Raw genomic sequence first — 20,760 nt, 5'->3', positions numbered from 1 at the left:
TATTTCCCTACAACGTCTTTTAGTTAACCCTGATTTCCTTTATTGTTTTTCTTTTGACTTTGATTTACCAATCTGCTTATTGTTTCCTTGCAATGCCAAAAATGCCCGCAAAAATGACGGTAGCGCCATACCAGTGCACCTGTTTCTGAACTTTTTGCAAATTGATTGCGCCATCTCCTGGTGACCTTTAAAAATGCCCTTTAATTAGCGTTGTTATAAAAAGACAAGAAATTTGTTGTTGTAAGGTTTTACTACAAACTTTGAAAAGGCTATAACTGAAGTCATGTTTTACTTTTGGACAAACACAGCTCATTTTAATTATTTTAGAACATCGTTATAGTTGAATTTATACGGAAACATTTGACTAGGATTATTTACGATAGTTATTTTATTTGACTTTTGGGAAATCAGGTAAACTCCAAAAACATCCTAGTAACTCTGCAGAGGCGTGCTATGGATGTTTTGCTTCCACCACTGGTATCAGGCATTTCTTCGATATAACACAAAATGGTATGAGAAAAATTGTTTTTGGAGGGGATACGCAAAGCCAAGTACGGAATAGTGTCTGTAAGGAATGGACTGGCTGATGGGGTAAGTTAATCAATGATTTGGTCTCTGTTACATCTATTAAAAAGATGAAAACAACTGATCGACAATATGGTGACGGTCGAAAACATACCTTCAACCTTGCATTGCTTCAGTGCTGTTGATCAGCTGTGTGTGAATGCTGAAGTGAAATGACAAGTCAAGATGACAACTTTTAATAACTTCTTCTTCTTCTGTATAATATTGTCCAACATTTTACAAGGAATCACACGAAGAGTATTGAACAAAAAGTCAAAAACAGTATTCATATTTATAAATGAAAAACGTAATGACATGAATCTTCAGTTCAGAGAATCAGAATTCATCATATAAAACTTGTATGTAATGTCAACAAAGTATAGGTAACCTAGGCAAACCTTAGTTAACACATTTACTAGTGCGTTTTGGGTCAAGCTGGGAGAAAAAAATCCCAGGTCGACCTAAAATATCGTATCGCATACACGATAGACCACCTAAGTTATCGTAAATCGGTTTCTCCCAGGTCGACCGTAAATTTTGGGTTGCCACATTCCCCCCGCAAACGCCAGGATTTAATAGCCAGGTCGACCACGACAAGCAGGCAAATACTAGGCCTACATACCCGGTACGTGCCCCGACCATGGCGATATACATGACGAGTATAAACCATTGTACAGCGTTCAGTCATAACTTTTGCAAGCGCCGGTGACTTTTACGATATCTGTTTGTCTGGGCATCAATTCCCCGATCAATTTACAGTCATAGTTTTAGGTCTAGGCCTACTCTATTCGTATTTATTAAAGTAAGCCCACAGAGGCAAATTTAAGGAGATATATCATACTTCCAAGTTTTCTAAGAACTCACTTTGCGTCAACACCGTCATGATGTAGGCCTAAGCTTAAGCTGACATCCAAGTTCGCATGGACGGTACTGTGCGATGTTTCAGACTTGTGAGAAAAAGAAAGTAATACATTATGAGAAGAGGTCACAAATAGGATCAAATAAAATAATCCAACAAAGAATCACCCTGCCTAAGTGCTGGACATATGCTTGTATGTTTTATACTTTATATTATCCACCACGAAAGGAGTGCCAATTTCTATTAGCCTAAGCTGTCTTTCTATCAACAAGCGCGGCATCTCCCATCTTGACCAATTCGGCTTTACTAGTCAGCGAATTCGCCGAGACCGGGGCCCCAACACAATGCATATTTACATAGAAATTTGAATTTTTTTCGAGAATAGGTGGGTAAAGGAAACCTACATAAATATGTTTTCTATACTTCACTTGACCCAAATATATGATTTTTTTTTTTTTTTATTAAGTCGCACATGGAATTTTAGTGGGATTTTGATAGCAGTTCCCTCAAAAAAAGCTGCTATCGCCATGAGACTAAGATCTAGAAACACCCCGAAATGCCGTTTTGGGGAATTTAGCTAGCTTAAACGTTTTGATGAAACTCAACCTTTGACAAGATGTAACTTTGCTACGGAAAGAAAGTGCTATGAAAAAAAGGTTTTCAGTTTTGGCTTAGTTTACTCAAGGGCTTTAATTTGATATATAAAACGATGCAATTTGATGTCAAATTTGAATTCACCTAGTATACCTACAAAGTACACACATGTATGACGTACAGTATGTACGATAGATGATGTAATGTAACTGGCCTGGTATCAAGGGCTTAGGCAGCCAGCCGTGTAGGGAGTGTTTTACACACCCAAATTTGTAAATACACACCCAGTTTTTGCCCACATGGCCTATACTTTTTACACAAATCTTAAATTTACACACTCAGTTTTTTGAATTTACACACCCAAACCTTCAAATCCTGCCTATACATGTAAGACCCTGTCTGGTATGGTATACGTTACAATGAAAATGAACTGATTTCAAATATTCTCAGAATCCTGAATTTAGAGGGGAACCTTTTTGCAATGACAACAGGCTCAGAAACCCGACGCGAATCGATTCGCGCAAAGATTCTCGTAAAACATCAACCGGGCAAATCCATATGGATTCGCGTAGTGGTTTGGCAGTGTACAGAAAGAAAAAAATATGTACCCAGTTTGAGTCCTGATTTGGCTATTTACACTTCATTATTTTTAAAGCAACTGAACATATTATAAATGGCAAATTATGGTATAATTTACCTAAGGGGGTACTGCACCCCTGCCCAATTTTGTGCCTATTTTTGCATTTTTCTCAAAAATTATAGCGCATTGCAGTCCTTCATTTAAAGGAGTATTTCATGATCCTAGCATCCTCTATTTATGTCATTTTTCATTCTAAGATATCCACGAAAAAAACCTATTCCCAAAATTTCTGTTAATTCCGATTTTGCGTTCGAGTTATGCACGATTCTGTGATTACACTGCTCCATAGACAATGCGTTGTAATTTCGTTCTGGTGCACCAGAGCGAAATTCAAATTTCACGATATCTTTGCTAAGCTAATTAATCTGCAAGAAATATTTTGTACATAAACATTATGTAGCCAGAGGTTTCCAGTGATATAAAAATCTCAACTTTTTTTGGGAAAGTAGGGGGATGAGGCTGTGGATCACGAAATGCCCTTTTAAATAAATCAGTGGAGCTCAATTAATTGCTCTCCTGGAATTGTTCAGGAGAGCAACTTTGAGCACTAAAAATTACACTCCTGGTAGAACTGAGGAGCTCAATTTGTGCTCCCAATTAAACATGAAGGCAGATCGTTTTGCGTCCATATCCCATGCATTTATTGTATGTGGACGCAGATAAAACTTCGAAATTTAATCATTAGTTGATGATGAAAATTAGAAATTTCCATTTATAATAAAAATATTTTTTTAAACAATAAAAGCCCCAAAATTTTGACCAACCCGCTAAGAAGTGAAGTAAATTCTGCAATATTTGTAAATGCAACGTCAGGAAATCTTGCACTTTGTGTACGCTTTCCGTAACGATGGTTGGGGAAATCCTAGCCGGCGGCCCGGTTGATGAAATTCACACTTTGGACTGACGACATGCGGAAAAAATGTTTATTTACTTATTTATCACAACCTGAAAATATTCAGTTTTTAATGTTTTAAGTTTATTTTATCATAAATAATCTATGTTTCCTTTATTAATATTATTGTTATGTTGAATAAAAGCAATTTTAAAGGCAAAATCGAAATGATTTTTTTGTTGTATTATTGTGGCACCACATGTTTTAGCGCCATCAACAACACATTAATTTAAGAAGTCTGGACCCCGGAAGTACGAAAATTTTCTAGAAATTGGCCGAGTTTGTGCATGTTTTTGCACCTGTTTCTGACCGGAGGTTATTTATTCTGTTTAAAATGTTGAAATTTTGATGAAAGTTATTTCGATGAGTCGACTGTGTCTTTTGAGCAAGATTTGCCTATTTTGGACAGTCTAAAATTTTGCAGTAGTGTAGTTTTAGCAACATTTTTGATGCATCCGCCTGTCGTGATCGGCTGTGTTTACTTCTGAGCTTCCATTGCTTTACACGGTGTCATGCTTCAGCGAATCCGACTAGATTTTGAATGCAATGGTCTCTAGCCTAGAATATGAAGCTATCAGTGAGCAAATTCTTGGCTAGACTTCTCGAGCAAGTGATAGCCTGTTGTGATCGACTGTGTTTACTTCTGAGCTATCATTGCTATTGGTGGCGCAGTAGGTTTGTTTATTCGAGCCCTGGCAGAGTGGCGGTGCAATCGTGTTGTACTCTTAGGCGAGGCGCTTTACCTCACTTGCTCGAGAAGTCTAGCCATTAATTTGCTCATCGATAGGGCACATTCGAGGCTAGAGACCATTGCATTAAAATCTAGTCGGATTTGATGAAGCATGACACCATGTAAAGCAATGGAAGTTCAGAAGTAAACACATCCGATCACAATGGGCGATCGCATCAAAAATGTTGCTAAAATTTCACTTCAACAAAATTTTAGACTGATCAAAAATAAAATAGCCTAATTTTACTCAAAAGAGAAAGTTGACTCACCAAAATAACTTTCATCCAAATTTCAACATACAATAAATAACATCCAAGGGTGCAAAAAATGTCAATGCTGTCCGACTGAAAAACGATAGCAACATACTCTAACATTGAATGCGTAACTATCGTGTGCAAATTCGAAGCTATAGTTCTTGAGTAATACTTCACTTGCCTTGAAATTGGGAGCTGTTGGGATTGAGCACTGCCCAAAGGTACATGTGTGTATGAGCATGCCCAAGTGGGTGTACCCGGTGGGGGGTGGGTAGGTACTCCCATACAAAAGGTATACAGGGATAGTGCCGCTCCAATGGGTCACTCTTCTCAGGTCCTCAATCCTCAGACACAGGTCCCTATTTTTATTGTAAAATCCTTAAACAGGGGGTAAGACAGGGGTTCGTTTTTGACATTTAAAGCCATTTCCACAAGCATGATGAATATAAATAAATCTCAATCTTTTCGGAGAAAATGGGTCTACTCTATATTTCAAAAGAAATCCTTAGACATGGGTCTATAGTTTTAGAATCCTTGGAAATGAGTACCTGTCCACGGTCAAATGACCCTTGGAAATGGGTAAGGGTTTCAAGTCTGGAGCCTCACACCCTGTCCCAAAAATATCAAAGTAGCCCCCCGGTCTACAACCCCTGTTGCTTTCCTATTCAGCGAGGATGACAATTTTGACCTCCCAAAATTGTCAGGGTTCTCGCCCCTGGACCCCACCAGGGGCATTTAGATAGCCAATGGGCCCTGGCTGTTGGGTGCTGCACTCTATTTATATGTTTGTCATCCTTGTCTGTTTACAAATAGAAAGGTAGACAAAAGACCTGTCAAAACTGTTTCGGTTGGCCAAACACTCAAGTATCAGGAGGATGGTCTACAATAGTGTGATTCATGCAGCATGAATAGGGGATTAAAAAGCTGTCAAGTGGGACATGTGCTTCTGTTGTCTAATTTGCCATCAAGATTTTGAATGGAAGCAGTTCTTGGGCATTGTATGGCAGCTGACATTCTAATTAAGCTACTTGCAGTTCCGCCATTATGCACTATATGCGGGGAGAGCCTCGAACTGGCAGCATACATGAAAGGAAGAATTATGTAACCTTACACAGAGCGTTATGACTAGTTCAATTCCCATTCATGTATGCTGCCAGTTCGAGGCTCTCCCGCACATAGTGCATAATGGCATGAACTGCAAGTAGCGTAATGACAGCGAATAAATGCTCATTTTTTTCATCTCAAAACAAATTATTAAGTTACAAAAATAATTTCCTGAGTGTAACAAGGCCAGATTTTGTAATTATAAGTAACATAAGAAATTAAAGGCAGGGTCGGATCCAGGAATTTTTGATAAAGGGGGCGCCTTTTGGTCGACGACGAAAAAATGTGTTAAAGGGGGTTACCCCCTCGAAAACTCAACGGTTTTGGCCCATTGTTTGCTGTTCATGGCCGAAGTGGTTGCTTTTTTTGTATTTTTAAGTTACTGGCGCCCTTTGCTAGTCAAAAAATAGAGGGGGCGCGCGCCGGCTGCGCCCCCCCTAAATCCGCCCCTGAAAGGCATGCGTTTTCATTACTCAAGTACATTTTACTGAAATGTGGCATATATCAAATTCAAAACTTTTTCATTTTAAGACCCTGATGAGAAAAAAAATTTGTTTAACGATTCATTCAGTGTGGTAAATAAGCATAAATGACCACGGGCCATTTGGGCCCTTGTTCTTGAATCTTTAGGGCCCTCACAAACTTTTGCGGGCCCGAATAAATTGAGAGTGGAAAATAAATACATTTTTTGAAAAAAATCAGCATTTAAAATGAATCTCCATTATGAATTAGTGTAGTATGGACAATGTCTTGGAAGATGTTTTGTATTTTCAGTCCCGTTTTTCAGTAAGCTTAAATTTATTTATTTATTTACTTATTTTTTTCATGGGCCAGTCGGGCCCTCATGGCACATTTTCGTCGGGCCCGTATTGATTTTCACGGGCTATGGGCCCCCGGGCCCGCCTTATTTACCACGCTGGATTCATTAAAATTTGTGTGCTACTGTTTGTGAGCTTTCTGTGTTACTTTTTAATATTTGAGTGACTATATGTGAGTTTTTGCCAGTTTAAACCGGGCAAAAACAGATTTTTGCCAGTTTTTGCCACCGGCCCTGTTTTTGCCGGCAAAAACCGAACCCTGCACAGGTTGAATTTAGCCAAAACAACTTAAAAGTTCCGAACATTTTGTTTTTAAATTGACGTAATGATGATACAAATTTTTGGATTGATGGGCAATAAGAAGATATCACCCAATGAGGGCCAATTGTTTTCTGTGAAATAAACAAATAAGACAGGCAAAACTGCTACGGTCTTTCGTGGAAACGCAAAGACACACAAAACTCTATCACGCTTTCGTGAAGGCACGGAACACTGGCGTGATTGTTAGACACGGCATGATGGAACAATCGGCCCTCATGAATATGCGAGAATTCACAGCATACAAAACATGGGGCTTTGACTGGTTGCGAATGGTCTGTAGTAGTCTGTGAGTGGAACAGTGCTTAATTTGCATACAAAATGGCTGCTTATGCGGGAGAATTCTCAGTTGTCAAACTATGCTTTTTCTAAATCCTTACATGGTATAAATTTTTTCCTCAATATCCCAAGCACATTTTCAGCATTTTTATCTTGAATGATATACATGTATTCATTTGCAATGACTAATTTTAATTTGTTAAATAAGACCACTTTTTATAACAAATTAATCTTTTCAGTGCACAAAGAGACCTGTTATTAAACCAGCAATTGTGCTACAGCACCATTGGTGCTCTTGTTTAATGAAGTTTGTTGTCATTGACATACATGTAGTTAAGTACTGACATGCAATTCATGATGCATGCATAGCCAAATGCAATGACTGCTTGAATAACATGCAAGATGTGCTGTATTCATGATCTGCATACTTTTTTGTAATACTATACATTCACTCACTCATTCCTTTCATCTTGACTTATCATATTGCTACATGTACATAATTTTAAAATTCAATCTGCATATCAGTCAGATTAGTGACAGGGAATGTTAAGATAATTAGGATAACATATCATTCTTCTTCTCCTCTGTCTTACTTGTTTTTCTTTAAAATATTAATTGTTAATGCGGTCACCAGTATTATTATTGTTTTGCTACGTTTTGGTACTATTTACAGATGCAAGTCTTGGGCTATAACAATTAGTGGGTTTTTAGCGGGTTCGCTGACGGACAAGTTTAGAACTGTCAAGCTTTCGTCAGGAGTAGCTCTGACTTCTTCAGGACAAAGTACCAAAGAATGAGACATGTAGACTGCACCTTGCCTACTGGTGGCTCTTGTCAATAGAGATCAAGCAGATCTCGCCTATCTGCTAATATAAAGGTTCTGGTGGCTCTGAAAAGAGCCCGTTCACTGGTGGCTCTTGTCAATAGAGATCAAGCAGATCTCGCCTATCTGCTAATATAAAGGTTCTGGTGGCTCCGAAAAGAGCTGTTCACTGAAGACTGCCCCTTGTCTACAGAAACAAGCAGACCACGCCTATCTGCTGATTTTAAAGGTTTGGTGGCTCTGAAAAAAGAAACGTTCACTGAAGGCTGCTCTACAGAAAACAAGCAGACCTCGCCTATCTGCTAAATTTAAACGGCTCCTTTAATGCTTTGGCCCCATCATGGCGGGATAAGAGACATTGGAATGTGGCTGCTTCGCACACAAAAAAGTCAATGGAGCGGTCATTGGGTTTAGCAGTTAGTTGTCACTAAGTTTAGCCATTCTGGATATAACACAGCTTTTTTTGGATGTACATGTAGTAGGATTATGATCCGCTTACTTTTGTGACACCCTGTATGGTTTATATCTGTAATCATTTTGCTCATCACTATTTTAACCACAATCAGTGCCATCATCACATGGTCAAATGAATCCAGATGGTTTGATTACTAAATCACAAATTATTTAATTAATAGTAGGTAATAATTATGTTCAGATCGCACTCTTTGCACAGGTTTCAATGTTATTGTTAAAGATTTTAGATACAAATAATTCCTGTACTAGAATGGATTGTGATAATAACAGAACCTATACTACATCAGACTACATTATTCAGGATTTCCTGTAAAACAGGACAGACAGAGGTCATCGTTTTGTGCATCGCACAAACATAAATTTCCCATTGTTTTCTGTTAAGTGTGTACAGATAGCTGCTTAAAGTGCTTAGTGAGAAGTATTTTGGACTTGGTGAGAGGTTTTTGGAAAGCAAGTCCAGCTCGTGTGTGATCATTTCAAATCAATGCTGAGTGTGAAAAGCACAGTTAAAGGTGTCTGGATCTATTATGAATTCTATGTTGAAATGTGAGCAGGTGGGCAGATTCTCTACATATATAACACATGTACAGACAAAATACTGATGAGAGCTGGCAAGGAAATAGTGTAAAAAAACCTAGAGTGCACAGATGATACGTTATTATGTCACAATACTACGAGAGATACTATATCCATGTTAAGCATCGCCAACAACACAATAGATTTATGCATATTGGCATTGCCGTAGTAGATCTAATTGTATAGAGATTTTGTTTAAAAAAACAAAAATACTTTGGTTGTGTGGTGTACGGGTGATATTGGACAGGTGATGGAATACAGCAAACTGTTCTTACCAGGAAGAGGCCTGATGGTAGCTTTTGTTGGATCTTTGAGGTACCAGTATACTATAATTTTAAAAACATGTATGAGTCAAAACTTTTGAAAGGTTTTCATTGGTTTTACTCTGAATACCTACATTTTAGTCAAACTGTCCTACATGTAGCTCATAATAGCTCAGGGCTCACTATGACCACACTTTGATAAGACAATGGTAAGACTAGTCCGAGTTTGTTTGTTTGTGTGTGGGTCATGGATACCAACATAGTCATGCATTGATGAATGATGCACAACTTATATTTGTTTGCATGAAAACTGTTGAGAATTTTGTGAATGACGTAAAATGTTCATGCTAGAACTAGCCCTAGTTCCTCGGTGGGGATCGAGGTGCGTAGCACCGAGATGCGCAGCGAAGCGCGTAGCGCCGAGGAACTAGTACTTCTGAGTTCAATTTTATCACCAGCAGTTAGGACTGGTGGATTTTGTAATGTCAGAGAGGGATTGTCATGGTCCCATACAGGCACTGAACAAGTGCTATGTTCATGCTTGCAAATATTTCTTTTTCTTAAATACATGTACATTTAGGTCAATGTATCAATTTATCATTTAATCAAAAATTACATGCCACAAAATTTATTGTTTTTTATTATCAATTTTAAAAATTGGCAAAGCCAGCTCGTGCAAATAGCTCTGTCCTTCAGTTTGTTCATAAAAAACGCTCATTCGCTGGTTTCATACTGTCATGTGACTTGCCCCTGAACGGCGTAACGCATGCACAAAAAAATTCCCGGTTTTGTAGTGTCCCTGGACCTAGACCTAAATGCTAGGATCATTCATGGTTGACCTAAAAAAAAAAAAAAAAAAAAAAAATTTCAAGATGTTTTGTATTTTTAATATGAAAATTGATAATTTGTATTCATGTCATAGTCTATTAACCCTAACACTGACCCATGCTTTTTGGTATCGGAAGTCAGAGAAGATCCGATTTTTCAAGATGAAGAAGAATTTTTGACTTGGCACCCCGGGATTGAACCTTTGACCCCTCGCATGCCAAGCGAGCTAAGCGCGGACCGGTAGCTGCTCGGGTTATTGCTGCCCGGCCAGCAATTCCGTGAGCATATCACACTCCGGGTGATTGCGTCATCGCAGACCCTGGGATGCATGCATGTTATGAATTTTTCATCGTGGTATTTTGTGGTTTTTACTGGTGTTAGGGGTAAAGGACACTCTAATCTGGAAAAATACATGTATTTTAACCCTAACACTGACCCATGCTTTTTGGTATCGGAAGTCAGAGAAGATCCGATTTTTTCAAGAAGAAGAAGAATTTTGACTTGGCACCCCGGATTGAACCTTTGACCCCTCGCATGCTAAGCGAACGATCGCGGACCGGTAGCTGCTCGGGTTATTGCTGCCCGGCCAGCAATTCCGTGATCATATCACACTTCGGGTGATTGCGTCATCGCAGACCCTGGGATGCATGCATGTTATGAATTTTTCATCGTGGTATTTTGTGGTTTTTACTGGTGTTAGGGGTAATGATTTCAAAATGCATTAAATTTGAATGCATTTTGAAATCATTAATAGAGTATGACATGAATACAAAGTATCAATTTTCATATTAAAAATACAAAACATCTTGATTTTTTTTTGTTTTGAATTTCGGGTATCCGGGCATGGAATTCCTGCCCGGGTACTCGGCTACCCGGGCGGGACTCGAATTCCCGGGACTCAGTCCCTACCTTAGTTACGGCCACGGACATAAACAAATTTACTCTGGTCACGTCGTGTCGGGAATATTCAAAGAAAATGACTTTAAAGTTAGATCCCCACTTCTGAGATTCTATCGAGCTTGTTATCATACATATTGATACAGGGTGTCCCAATAAAAAGAGGCCCCAGATTGCGCCCTCTTTTTCGCCTATTTCTGAAAAGTTGATTAAATATATTTTGGTATACAAAGAAACCTTAAATCGTTAGCTTTTATAAACCAAAACAATTATATCAATCGGCTCACAACTTTTGAAGATATGCTCTTTTGAATAAAAGTACCCGTTTTTTTTTTTTTCACGGATAGCAAACAGAGTGGTTGGGATAGCTCATGCTGTGGAGTGGCCTGCACGATCACCAGACCTCACACCACTTGATTTGTTTCCTTTGTGGCAAAATCCAAGATCTTCGCAAACGTATTACTGAATGCATTCGCAAGTATCCGGCGCACAAGGATGGTACCCAACATAATTGATGCAATGAGGACCAGGGCTGAAACCTGTATTCGCCAAGGAGGCAACCAGGTAGAGGGCAGAGCAGCACAGTAAACTCACTTCAGAAGAACCAAAGACAAACCAAACAGCCTTTAGGGCTACCTTTAATCCTAAAAAGAGAAATGACTTATGCTGTAAATAAAAAAAGAAAGCAAGAAATAACAAAGTAAGAAATTAAGAAACATAATAAAACAAAAAGGCATAAATAACTAAGAAAATAATATTATTGCAAGTAAAGCAAAAGAAGTCCCATTCGCATCCATTTTACACACAAATTAATGACACTATTAACAAAATCCATTGCCCATAAACCCACTGGTAAAGCCCATTCCATAAATAAAGTTATTTTATAAAGTTATCATTGAGGAATGTTTGATATTCATGCATGGTATGTGTACTCCTTTTCAATCTTTGAAGTAGCCAAACCTTCTCCGTGGACAGAGTGAAAAGCGGGTACATTTCTTTAAAAGAGCATATCTTCAAAAGTTGTGAGCCGATTGATATAATTGTTTTGGTTTATTAAAGCTAATGATTCAAGGTTTTTTTACATACCAAAATATGTTTGATCAACTTTTCAGAAATAGGAGAAACAGAGGGCGCAATGAGGGGCCTCTTTTTTTTGGGACACCCTGTATGAATGCTTATTAATAACCATGTGTAAAAAATTTCAGATAATAATATTTTGAATGTATACCATTTTTTTAAGTAGTGCAGCAACACAGCAATGACTAGTGGGTAATTTCGGGGTGTAGGATGTGGCTTTTGTTGACAGCTCCACACCTACAATGTTCATGCATATCTTGCTGTACTACAAATACGCTTTAGATCTGGGTATAGATCTATGTTTTGTAGATATGTTGCCCTAGTTTGTTGGTACACTCACTTTGTTTTGAGCCATGTAGAATTGTCGAGATAGACAGATAGTAATGGTGCATCCAGATGAGACTTGAAGTCTGAGCATTGCCTTGTTTATTTGTTTAGATGTAGGCTGTAATATCCTACCCAGATGGAGAGGCAATAACAAGTATGATACAACTGGGGCAATAAAATTATTATCAAATCATTCATAAAAAAATAATAGCAGTGCTCGCACATGTTTTCAATTAATGCTTTATTACTTTGTGATCTTAATTGAATCATCTTTGGGTGAATCCAGGCGGTGTTGTTATTGAAGGTGTACTTTTTATTGGATGTCTTGTTTGTGAATTGGTGTTTCCTATTCATTGATATTCTGAGGAGGACATGAGCTCACAGAGGTTTATCATGCTTTATGAGGTATAGGATCAGTACAGGACCCATGCAATATTAGTTGGCTTCTGTGCCATAGATCATTACAAAATCTTGTGGCTTATAAAACTGGCAAGTGTTTTTTGTATGCATGCTTGGTTTGATTTAATAAATAATAAATCAATTTTGGATTTATATATTTCAGTTTAAATTATTAGGGGGCAAACCAAACTAGAGTCAACAGACGCTGCAATTTGACCCCTATAACTTGACCCCTGGGTTACGGATGGGGTCAACTGCTCTTGCATTGTGCTTAGGAGGTCATAAGAAATATTCCTGGTGAATTTCAGCTTAATCGGAACTTATACATGGATTTTGATTTTTTGAAAATTTTGATTGACCTTTTGACCCCCTTAATGACGTTTGACCTCAATGAAAAAAAACCCTTGTGTACACCGACAAAATGGATTGTTCCAATTTTAATAAAAAAATTCTAACATGTTTTGTTCTCGAGATAAAAATTCTTGAAGTTATTCAGCTAAAAACAGGAAGTGACCCTTAATGACCTTTGACCCCCAAAATAAAAATACCATGCATACATCAGGGAACACTAATTCATGTATGTTGGTTATATTATTCTGGTCTGTTTACATTTTGAGATAAAAATTTTTAAACATTTTTGGTTTTGACCGAAGTAACCCCTTAATGACCTTTGACCCCAAACCTGTAGGCATCCTAAAGACCCTGGCTAGTAGCAATGCATGTGTGCTAATGGCGACTCTCTGCTATATAATTTGTAAAGACAGTGATTTTTTGAATATTTTTAGCTTTCAGACCGGAAATGACCCCCTTAATGACCTTTGACCTCAATTCTTTTTAAGTTTTAAGCACTGCCACATGTTGATTCATATGCATGAGTCACATGATCATTGCATGAAATTTGTGGAAGGAGTAGCATTTTTTGTGAAATCACATTTTTGACCATTATAGCTAGGTCAAAGGTCACAGCGAGGTCAAAGTCAAATGGAAGGTTTGGCCTAGCCCAAAGGTTTTTCGTTTTATACCGGAAGTGACCCCTTAATGACCTTTGATTCCAAATTTGTGAGGACCCCATAGACACTGGGTAATAACAATGCATGTGTGCAAGTGGTGTCACTGTCATGCGTAATTTGTGGGAGAAGAAGCATTTTAAAGGAATTTCGTTTTATACCGGAAGTAGCCCCTTAATGACATTTGACCCTAAATAAAAAAATACCACATATGCACAGAGTAACTACAATTTATTTGTGAACATACCGTTACTGTCCTATGTTTTTCTTAGCAAATAAAAATTTTTGAAGGTTTTTCGTTTTATACCGGAAGTGACCCCTTGATGACCTTTGACCCCAAATCTGTGAGGACCCCATAGACACTGGATAATAACAATGCATGTGTGCAAGTGGTGTCACTCTCCTCGTAATCTGTGAGAGAAGAAGCATTTTGAGTTGAAATCACGTTTTTTTTTTTTATGACCCCTGCTTGACCTTTGACCCCACGAGTTTCATATGACATGTAGGGGCATGGTCAATGATGGTTGTGACCAAGTTAGGTCAAAATCGGTACAAGCATGTAAGTGCTAGAGCAAATGTAGTGGTCGGCAGAAGAAGAAAGAAGAAAGAACCTGTAAGAAAAAAGACACAGCCGTGACTAACGTCACGGCTGTGTAAAGAATTGAGAAGAGACAGCACAAGCCGACGTTTGACGTCGGCTTGTAAATATGGATTGAGCTCTCTAGTTTGGTTGTGGAGATAGGTACAGTACTCAGTTAAACTTATGGGCACTTTGTAATACACAGCGTCATCCCCCACTTCCTCAAAAAAAGTGAAGATTGTTATACCATCAGAATGTGTGAATAAGCTTTCTTCCATCATTTGATGAAGACATTGTCCAAATCCATTTGTATTTAGTCCCTGTGATAGTGGTCAATCTGACCACTCACACAGGTACTGGCTACACAGGTACTGTGATAACCAACGGCGTACTCATAGAAATATAACATTCCCGTCAAAAAAAGCGTAACAGACAGAAATTACAACACAGTGGGATACAGGGAATTCTATGTTATTATGCATAATTCTGAATTCAATGTCCAAATCAACTCAAAAGTTATCTTTTTTTTTGTTGATATCTACATGTATTGAACAATACCCTAAAACGACGATGCTAAAATCACAAAATGCCCCTTTAATGTTATTTTGACCCAGGGTCAGCTTTCTAAAGAAACTATAGTTACATTATATGACATTATATGATTTTTGGGTTTGTTCCGATAACTTGATGGTTTAGTATTTCTTCAAAATAATATCAGATTGATATTGTGTGTTGAATTTAAAATAGCACATAATTTGGTAGGGTGAAACTAATTGCCATAGTACAGTAGCACATGTGCCAGTTGGGGAATATTGAATTTCATGAAAATGCAAATTAATAGAAGGTATCTTAGTGTTTGTATGCATAATCATGAATCAGTTGAGATGCGTGCATAAAAGAACCACACTATATTATCTTTCAACATAAAGACTTGTACATGTATGATCGATGTTAAGTTAATAAATCGTTGTTAGAATATCCACCTATAGTTTGTTGGGCTCATAAATGGTAAAAAAATGAGACTAGTAATATTGTGGATTGATCTAGATTGGCGTAAACACAGTTGGTTGCCGCATCTATGCTAGTTGTGTAATGTGTAAACTGGCTTCACTGGCATGCTTATGTGAATTATCAAGAGCATAAGTTGAAACTTCACAAAGTTACAAAACCCGAACGATTTTCTCCAATTATAAGCCAAACAAAGTATAGATCAAATCCAAACAGCCGGATCAAAAAAAAGTATAGATAGCCTATATCAAACTACATTTAAAATGTTTAAGGTGGTACTACACCCCTTGATAAATTTGTGACTATATTTCCATTTTTCTCAAAAACTAATAAAACACTGGTAACAAAAGTTATGTATATTATAGGGGCAGGGAATCCAGTTACTACACTGGAATTTCAGTGACTCAAGACAAGGAGTTATTGATTTATTGATCAAATATTGGGGTTCCCTCATTTTTGACTGTAACTCCACAACTGTTGTCTGTACTGAAATAAAATTTTCAGTGCAGTAGTTGTAGTCCTTACCCCTATAATATACATATCTTACTTGTCACCAATGCGCTATAATTTTTGAGAAAAATCAAAAAATAGGCACAAAATTGGTCAGAGGTGTAGTACCACCTTAAAGAAATAGAAAGCAGAAAATGTGGAGGACAGCAAATTAAAAAGTACACTTGTACACAGATTTGGAACTGGATATTTAAAATACACTTTTCAAGATTTGAACATTTGCATTAATTGACCCTAACCTTCTGCAGTTGCTTTGGGTTGTGGTTCCCTATGTGTTGACCAACCACTCCCACCCCTAAGTTTTAAAACCCATCCTACATCCTACAAATATGTACATGGATGTAATGCAGTGTTTAATGTTAGTGAAATCCATCCACCCGTGGTCACATTATGTGACACAATCATGCATGATGAGTTGTTGCACACAATTCATTGTAACAAACAGAGCAAGAAGTGTTAGACTAAGTACTGTACTTCATGTTGTAAATACATTAAAAAAGAAAGTCTTCACTAGGTCGATCAATTCTTTGAGCACAAACAATTAAAAGCAGTAAGATTGATTATGAACATGTAGAGAATTTTGTTAGCTGAGCACTATATGCACTTGTATGAATGACAATACAGAAGTTAATGAATAAACATAATTTGACGCAATCTGAAAAGTTCCAATTTGAACAGATTACACTACACAAAATTGCATAACCTAATATGTTCTGCTCACCTGAAGTGAGTGGCAGTCAGCGTGGATCATCGATAGAAAATTGAAGAGTATTATGCATGGTTGATACATGTGCTTATTTAAACTTACTCTTTTACACAATAAATGATGCTGTAACTTTTCTAATTGCTCCAAATTTCATTCAGTCATTAATTTCTCAATCATTCCGATTTTGGTCTACCCAAGTATGGTATCCAGCTAACAAAATTCATATATTGACTGCTTAGCATGCTCAGTGCCAGAAGTGGGTAAGTGCAATAGCTGCCATGTGTTAGATGACTATTGACTAATATACTGTGTGTAAATTGCCAAATGTTTACAGGGCAGCTATTTACACTTACTCACTTCTGGCACTGAGCAGTCAATATCTCGGGAACTACAGGTCCAAGTTCATAACAAATTCCAGCATATCGTACATGTAGTTAAAAACTACTTCAAAAACAACTTATTTTGCTTAGTCAGTATGGACATTCTTATATATTGTATATGACTTGTCTGTGTGTGAGGGCTCCCTTCTCTCAAATTCATGTCATACTGGTTACATGGATCATGTTCACCCAATAAAACATACTAATGTTTTATGTAATAAAAATTCCTTCTTGTGGACAGCCCTAATAGGTATACATGTTGTGATGATCTCAATCCGATACACTGTACTCGATACACACGTAGGCTAGAGATGAGGCTGTCATTACTTGCATTTTAAATCCAGATTATTTAAGACTGGCAAAATCTAATGGGAAGTAAGCAGTAAACATACACATTTCCATGTTTTTGTAGATTCTTTGACATGCATGCACCATTCAGTCCTAGTGAAGTAGAATAGCGATTGCCCAGTTGTGCAGAATGAAGAAGAAAAACTAAACATACCGTATCCGCATTGAAACATTCCATTTAGACAAATTAAGGTACAGTTTGAATTAGAAATGTAATGATCATAATTTTTGTGTCAAAATGTCAAAAATGATGCATCGTGATGGTTTATTTGTCAGAGTGTGCATATGCACTATGACTGAATCAGATTGGGATCATGTGAAAGTGTATGAAGAAACCTATCTGCTCCATATATAAATCTAGATTAAATCGGATACAAACGTAGTAACGTACCATGTAGACAGCCCATTTGCTGATACAGCTGCATATCTTCTCCTCCTTCAATTGACATAGTTATCATTACAATGAGTGCATTCACCCTGATGATACTGAGAGAGATAGCTGCTTTACCCATCTTCATGTATGCTACGTGTATGCCTGCATGTATGCCTACGCACGCTGCCCATACAGTTTGCCAATATCATATACAGCTACTAATTTTCGCACTTAATTTTTCATTTTGGCTAAGGAAAATCATCCTCCTCTCCTGGTCATCTTAACTACGATTTGAACCATACTCTAAAATGAGGATGTCTGATCTGTAGACCAGAAGGTAATACTAATTTATGTAGGCCTACATATTTTGTACTTCATATGATACATTGTAGGCTTAAAATTCAAAATCAACCCACCCCCTTTCAGTACCCCAAGAATTCAAATGAAATGGCAATTTTGTTTTGTTTATACAACCAATGATATAAATTGTATTTTTTTTTGTGTGTAAATGCTTTGAAGAGTGCCAGCAAGTGCTGCAAATATCAAATGATAGCATAAAACATTAACAATTTACTCTGGAGATGCTTGTTATTTTATTATACAGTTTATACCTGTAGTAATTTATATCAACTTTTTACTCATAGTTGGACTATCTTTTGAATAAAGTGCTCAATCCAAAAAAGGGAGAGCGTATAAATTAATATATATTCTTGCAGAAAAACTAAGACAGGTTGACACTTTCCATAAGAAAGTTTGTATTAATTTTGTGTGATTCTGTTCATCAGCTGTCATTTGTAATGCCACACAATTTACTTGTGATCTTGTATTCGGTATCAGTAGACTCTCGGAAAACATGAGACATTCTTGTCACATGATACATGTTCATTTCCTAATCCATATTGGCAAAGAATGATGCTACATAATATTAGAATGTGATTGAATTGTATAATTGCTGTTACCTGATCTGCAGTTCAATTAATTTGCTACCAGAGTTCAATTAATTTATAGTTCATTTCATATAAGAGGTCATAGAGTTCTTTTATTTTCAACAAACATTATAAACTGCTGTGAATTGATTATATTCATACAGGCTTTTCAAACAGTTGATTAACCTGCTGATATAATCAAAAGTTGGTGTTTAAAATGTATGTACACTTACAGTTACAATTCTATTTTGAACTCAAATTCAACTGTGACAGAGAATTACAATATTTGACATGATATGATCCATTCAGACCAAAGTTGGCAATAATGAAATTGAGATAGGCAAAACTATAAAGGAGTAAAAACTTCATAAAAGCATGAGAAAATGGGCATAATAATAACAAGTTCTTAATGCATGATCAAGGATGTACACAGTCTGGCAGCCAATGTCTGGTAACTTTGCTGTTGGGCTAGTAAAAATGCAAAATTACATGCCTGACTGGCCGGTAACTTCTAATAAAATTGACTAGTTAGTTTCCCCAAAAGATAGGTTCCACTCATGAGCTTGATGTATGAATGACGCAAAGTTGCTGTAATAACAAACCATACTAACTTGTTTGATGCAGGCAAGGTCCATCCAGTGACATGCCCTTCTTTTAATGCGTTATCACCAAAAAATAGACCATAACCTATGTTCCTCCCATTTTAAAGTGGACCTTTGTGGATTGGGGGCGGGTACAGCATAGGTCTTTGATACCATGTTACATGTACATGATGTGCATTTACTTTTAAACATGACCAATCAGAACCTCAAATTCCAGATTTTAAGTCTTTATGCACAACAATGCATTGAACATATTGGTAGTTGACTTTTAACTCACCCTTGCCCATTTTTAGTTGACTAATTTAAAAACATTTCAGGCTTCATGTTTAATGCTCCTCTCTCTGTCTTGCTAGCCTGTATCAGTGATGGATGACATTTACAAGAATAACACCACTGACAGAGTAACAATCTGCAGTCCTGGATATTAACATTTTAAAGGGCAGCCAATCACAAAAGTAAGCAATTTATAGGCACATGGGTAAGTATGTCCACTTGCAAGTGAGATTTCTTGGGTGCTTGTTGGGCACCAGGCAAGGTCTTAGGCCAAAAAAAAAAGTTGTTTGCTTGCCCTCGTCCGACCGACCGTCTCGGCAGTCCCGACCGTAGAACTTTTTTTTTTTCAATTTTCCCAAAAATGGCACATATTTTTCGTCTGAAAAACTGATGATTTAAAAGAAACGTTGTAAAATACTATTTCCTGCATGTTTACGTGTTCGGCTGTACCTGACTGTCGGGTTCCGCAATTTCGTATACCACCTCAGTGTCTAAGCTCTAATACAACTTGCTATCCACTTGCACATTTCGGACGGCGCATCTAGGGATGAGTTTATTTACAGGCAAAATATAACCGTGCATATCGTGCAAGAATGTATACAATATAGCAGATTTTAAAATATGGTAAAAGTAGATAAAATTTGAAAACAGTTGTACCAGATATTCATTTCTTGTTTATAAACATCATGTACGCTACGTGCACATGCTCCGCAGTTACTAAAATTTACACACCCAACTTTTATTTACACACCCACTTTCCCACTATCCTGACAAAAATTGTTTGCTTGCCCTTGAATGGATTTTAAAAATTGGGTCGGTCGGTCGGGAAAAGTTTTTGGTTTTTTTGGGTTTTTTTTCTTTCCCTGTTTAGATGGTCTTTTTTCCAGGTACCAAACGTTGAATTTCCGTACCGTCTGTTTTCCCACATCAAGTTAGTATACCTTGCTCCTTTTCTTTCCAGTTTTGATATTCAAAATGTATTCCTCTTATATCATATATTGATCCTTGATGTGTTTTGTGTCCTTGTCCATTGGAACTTTTTTTTGTAAAAATGTGCCGAAGAAGGTCCAAGTTATTAAAAAAGATCAAAATTAAAGGGAACCACTTTCTCATGTTTAACTGTTTACATTAGCCTGAAAATTGCTATTTTTATTAGGTTAAGTCTGCTTTTTGCATGTATACAAATTTATGTATTTAGGAAAAAGGTCCACATTTTGGAATTGAGCACCTGACTAGTGGCCTTTTTGGCTATTGCCACACAAATTCTTTTCTCTCTTCCTACCCTTCTCACAATCTCTTTCCCTCTTTCCTTGCTTTGATAAATACGTCCC

General features: G+C 37.3%; 1 protein-coding gene across 2 annotated transcripts in view; it reads left to right on the top strand.

Moving 5' to 3' along the window:
- The first annotated feature begins 360 nt into the window (after positions 1-360).
- LOC140154989 (MOB kinase activator 2-like) overlaps positions 361-20,760 on the top strand; it is a 35,794-nt gene continuing 15,394 nt past the window's right edge. Inside the window, exon 1 of one of the 2 annotated variants that reach the window (XM_072177657.1) lies at positions 361-591. In XM_072177657.1, the coding sequence (XP_072033758.1) occupies positions 575-591 (17 nt within the window). In that variant the 5' untranslated portion in view covers positions 361-574. Of the gene's footprint in view, positions 592-9,116; positions 9,241-20,760 lie in introns of those variants that run through there. The other variant, XM_072177656.1, reaches the window with a different exon arrangement.

The sequence above is a fragment of the Amphiura filiformis genome, chromosome 6 (genome assembly GCF_039555335.1).
Source record: "Amphiura filiformis chromosome 6, Afil_fr2py, whole genome shotgun sequence".
NCBI classification, from domain to species: Eukaryota; Metazoa; Echinodermata; class Ophiuroidea; order Amphilepidida; family Amphiuridae; genus Amphiura; species Amphiura filiformis.
Note: the sequence above shows the minus strand (reverse complement) of the source record. Positions and strands in the feature narration are given on the sequence as shown.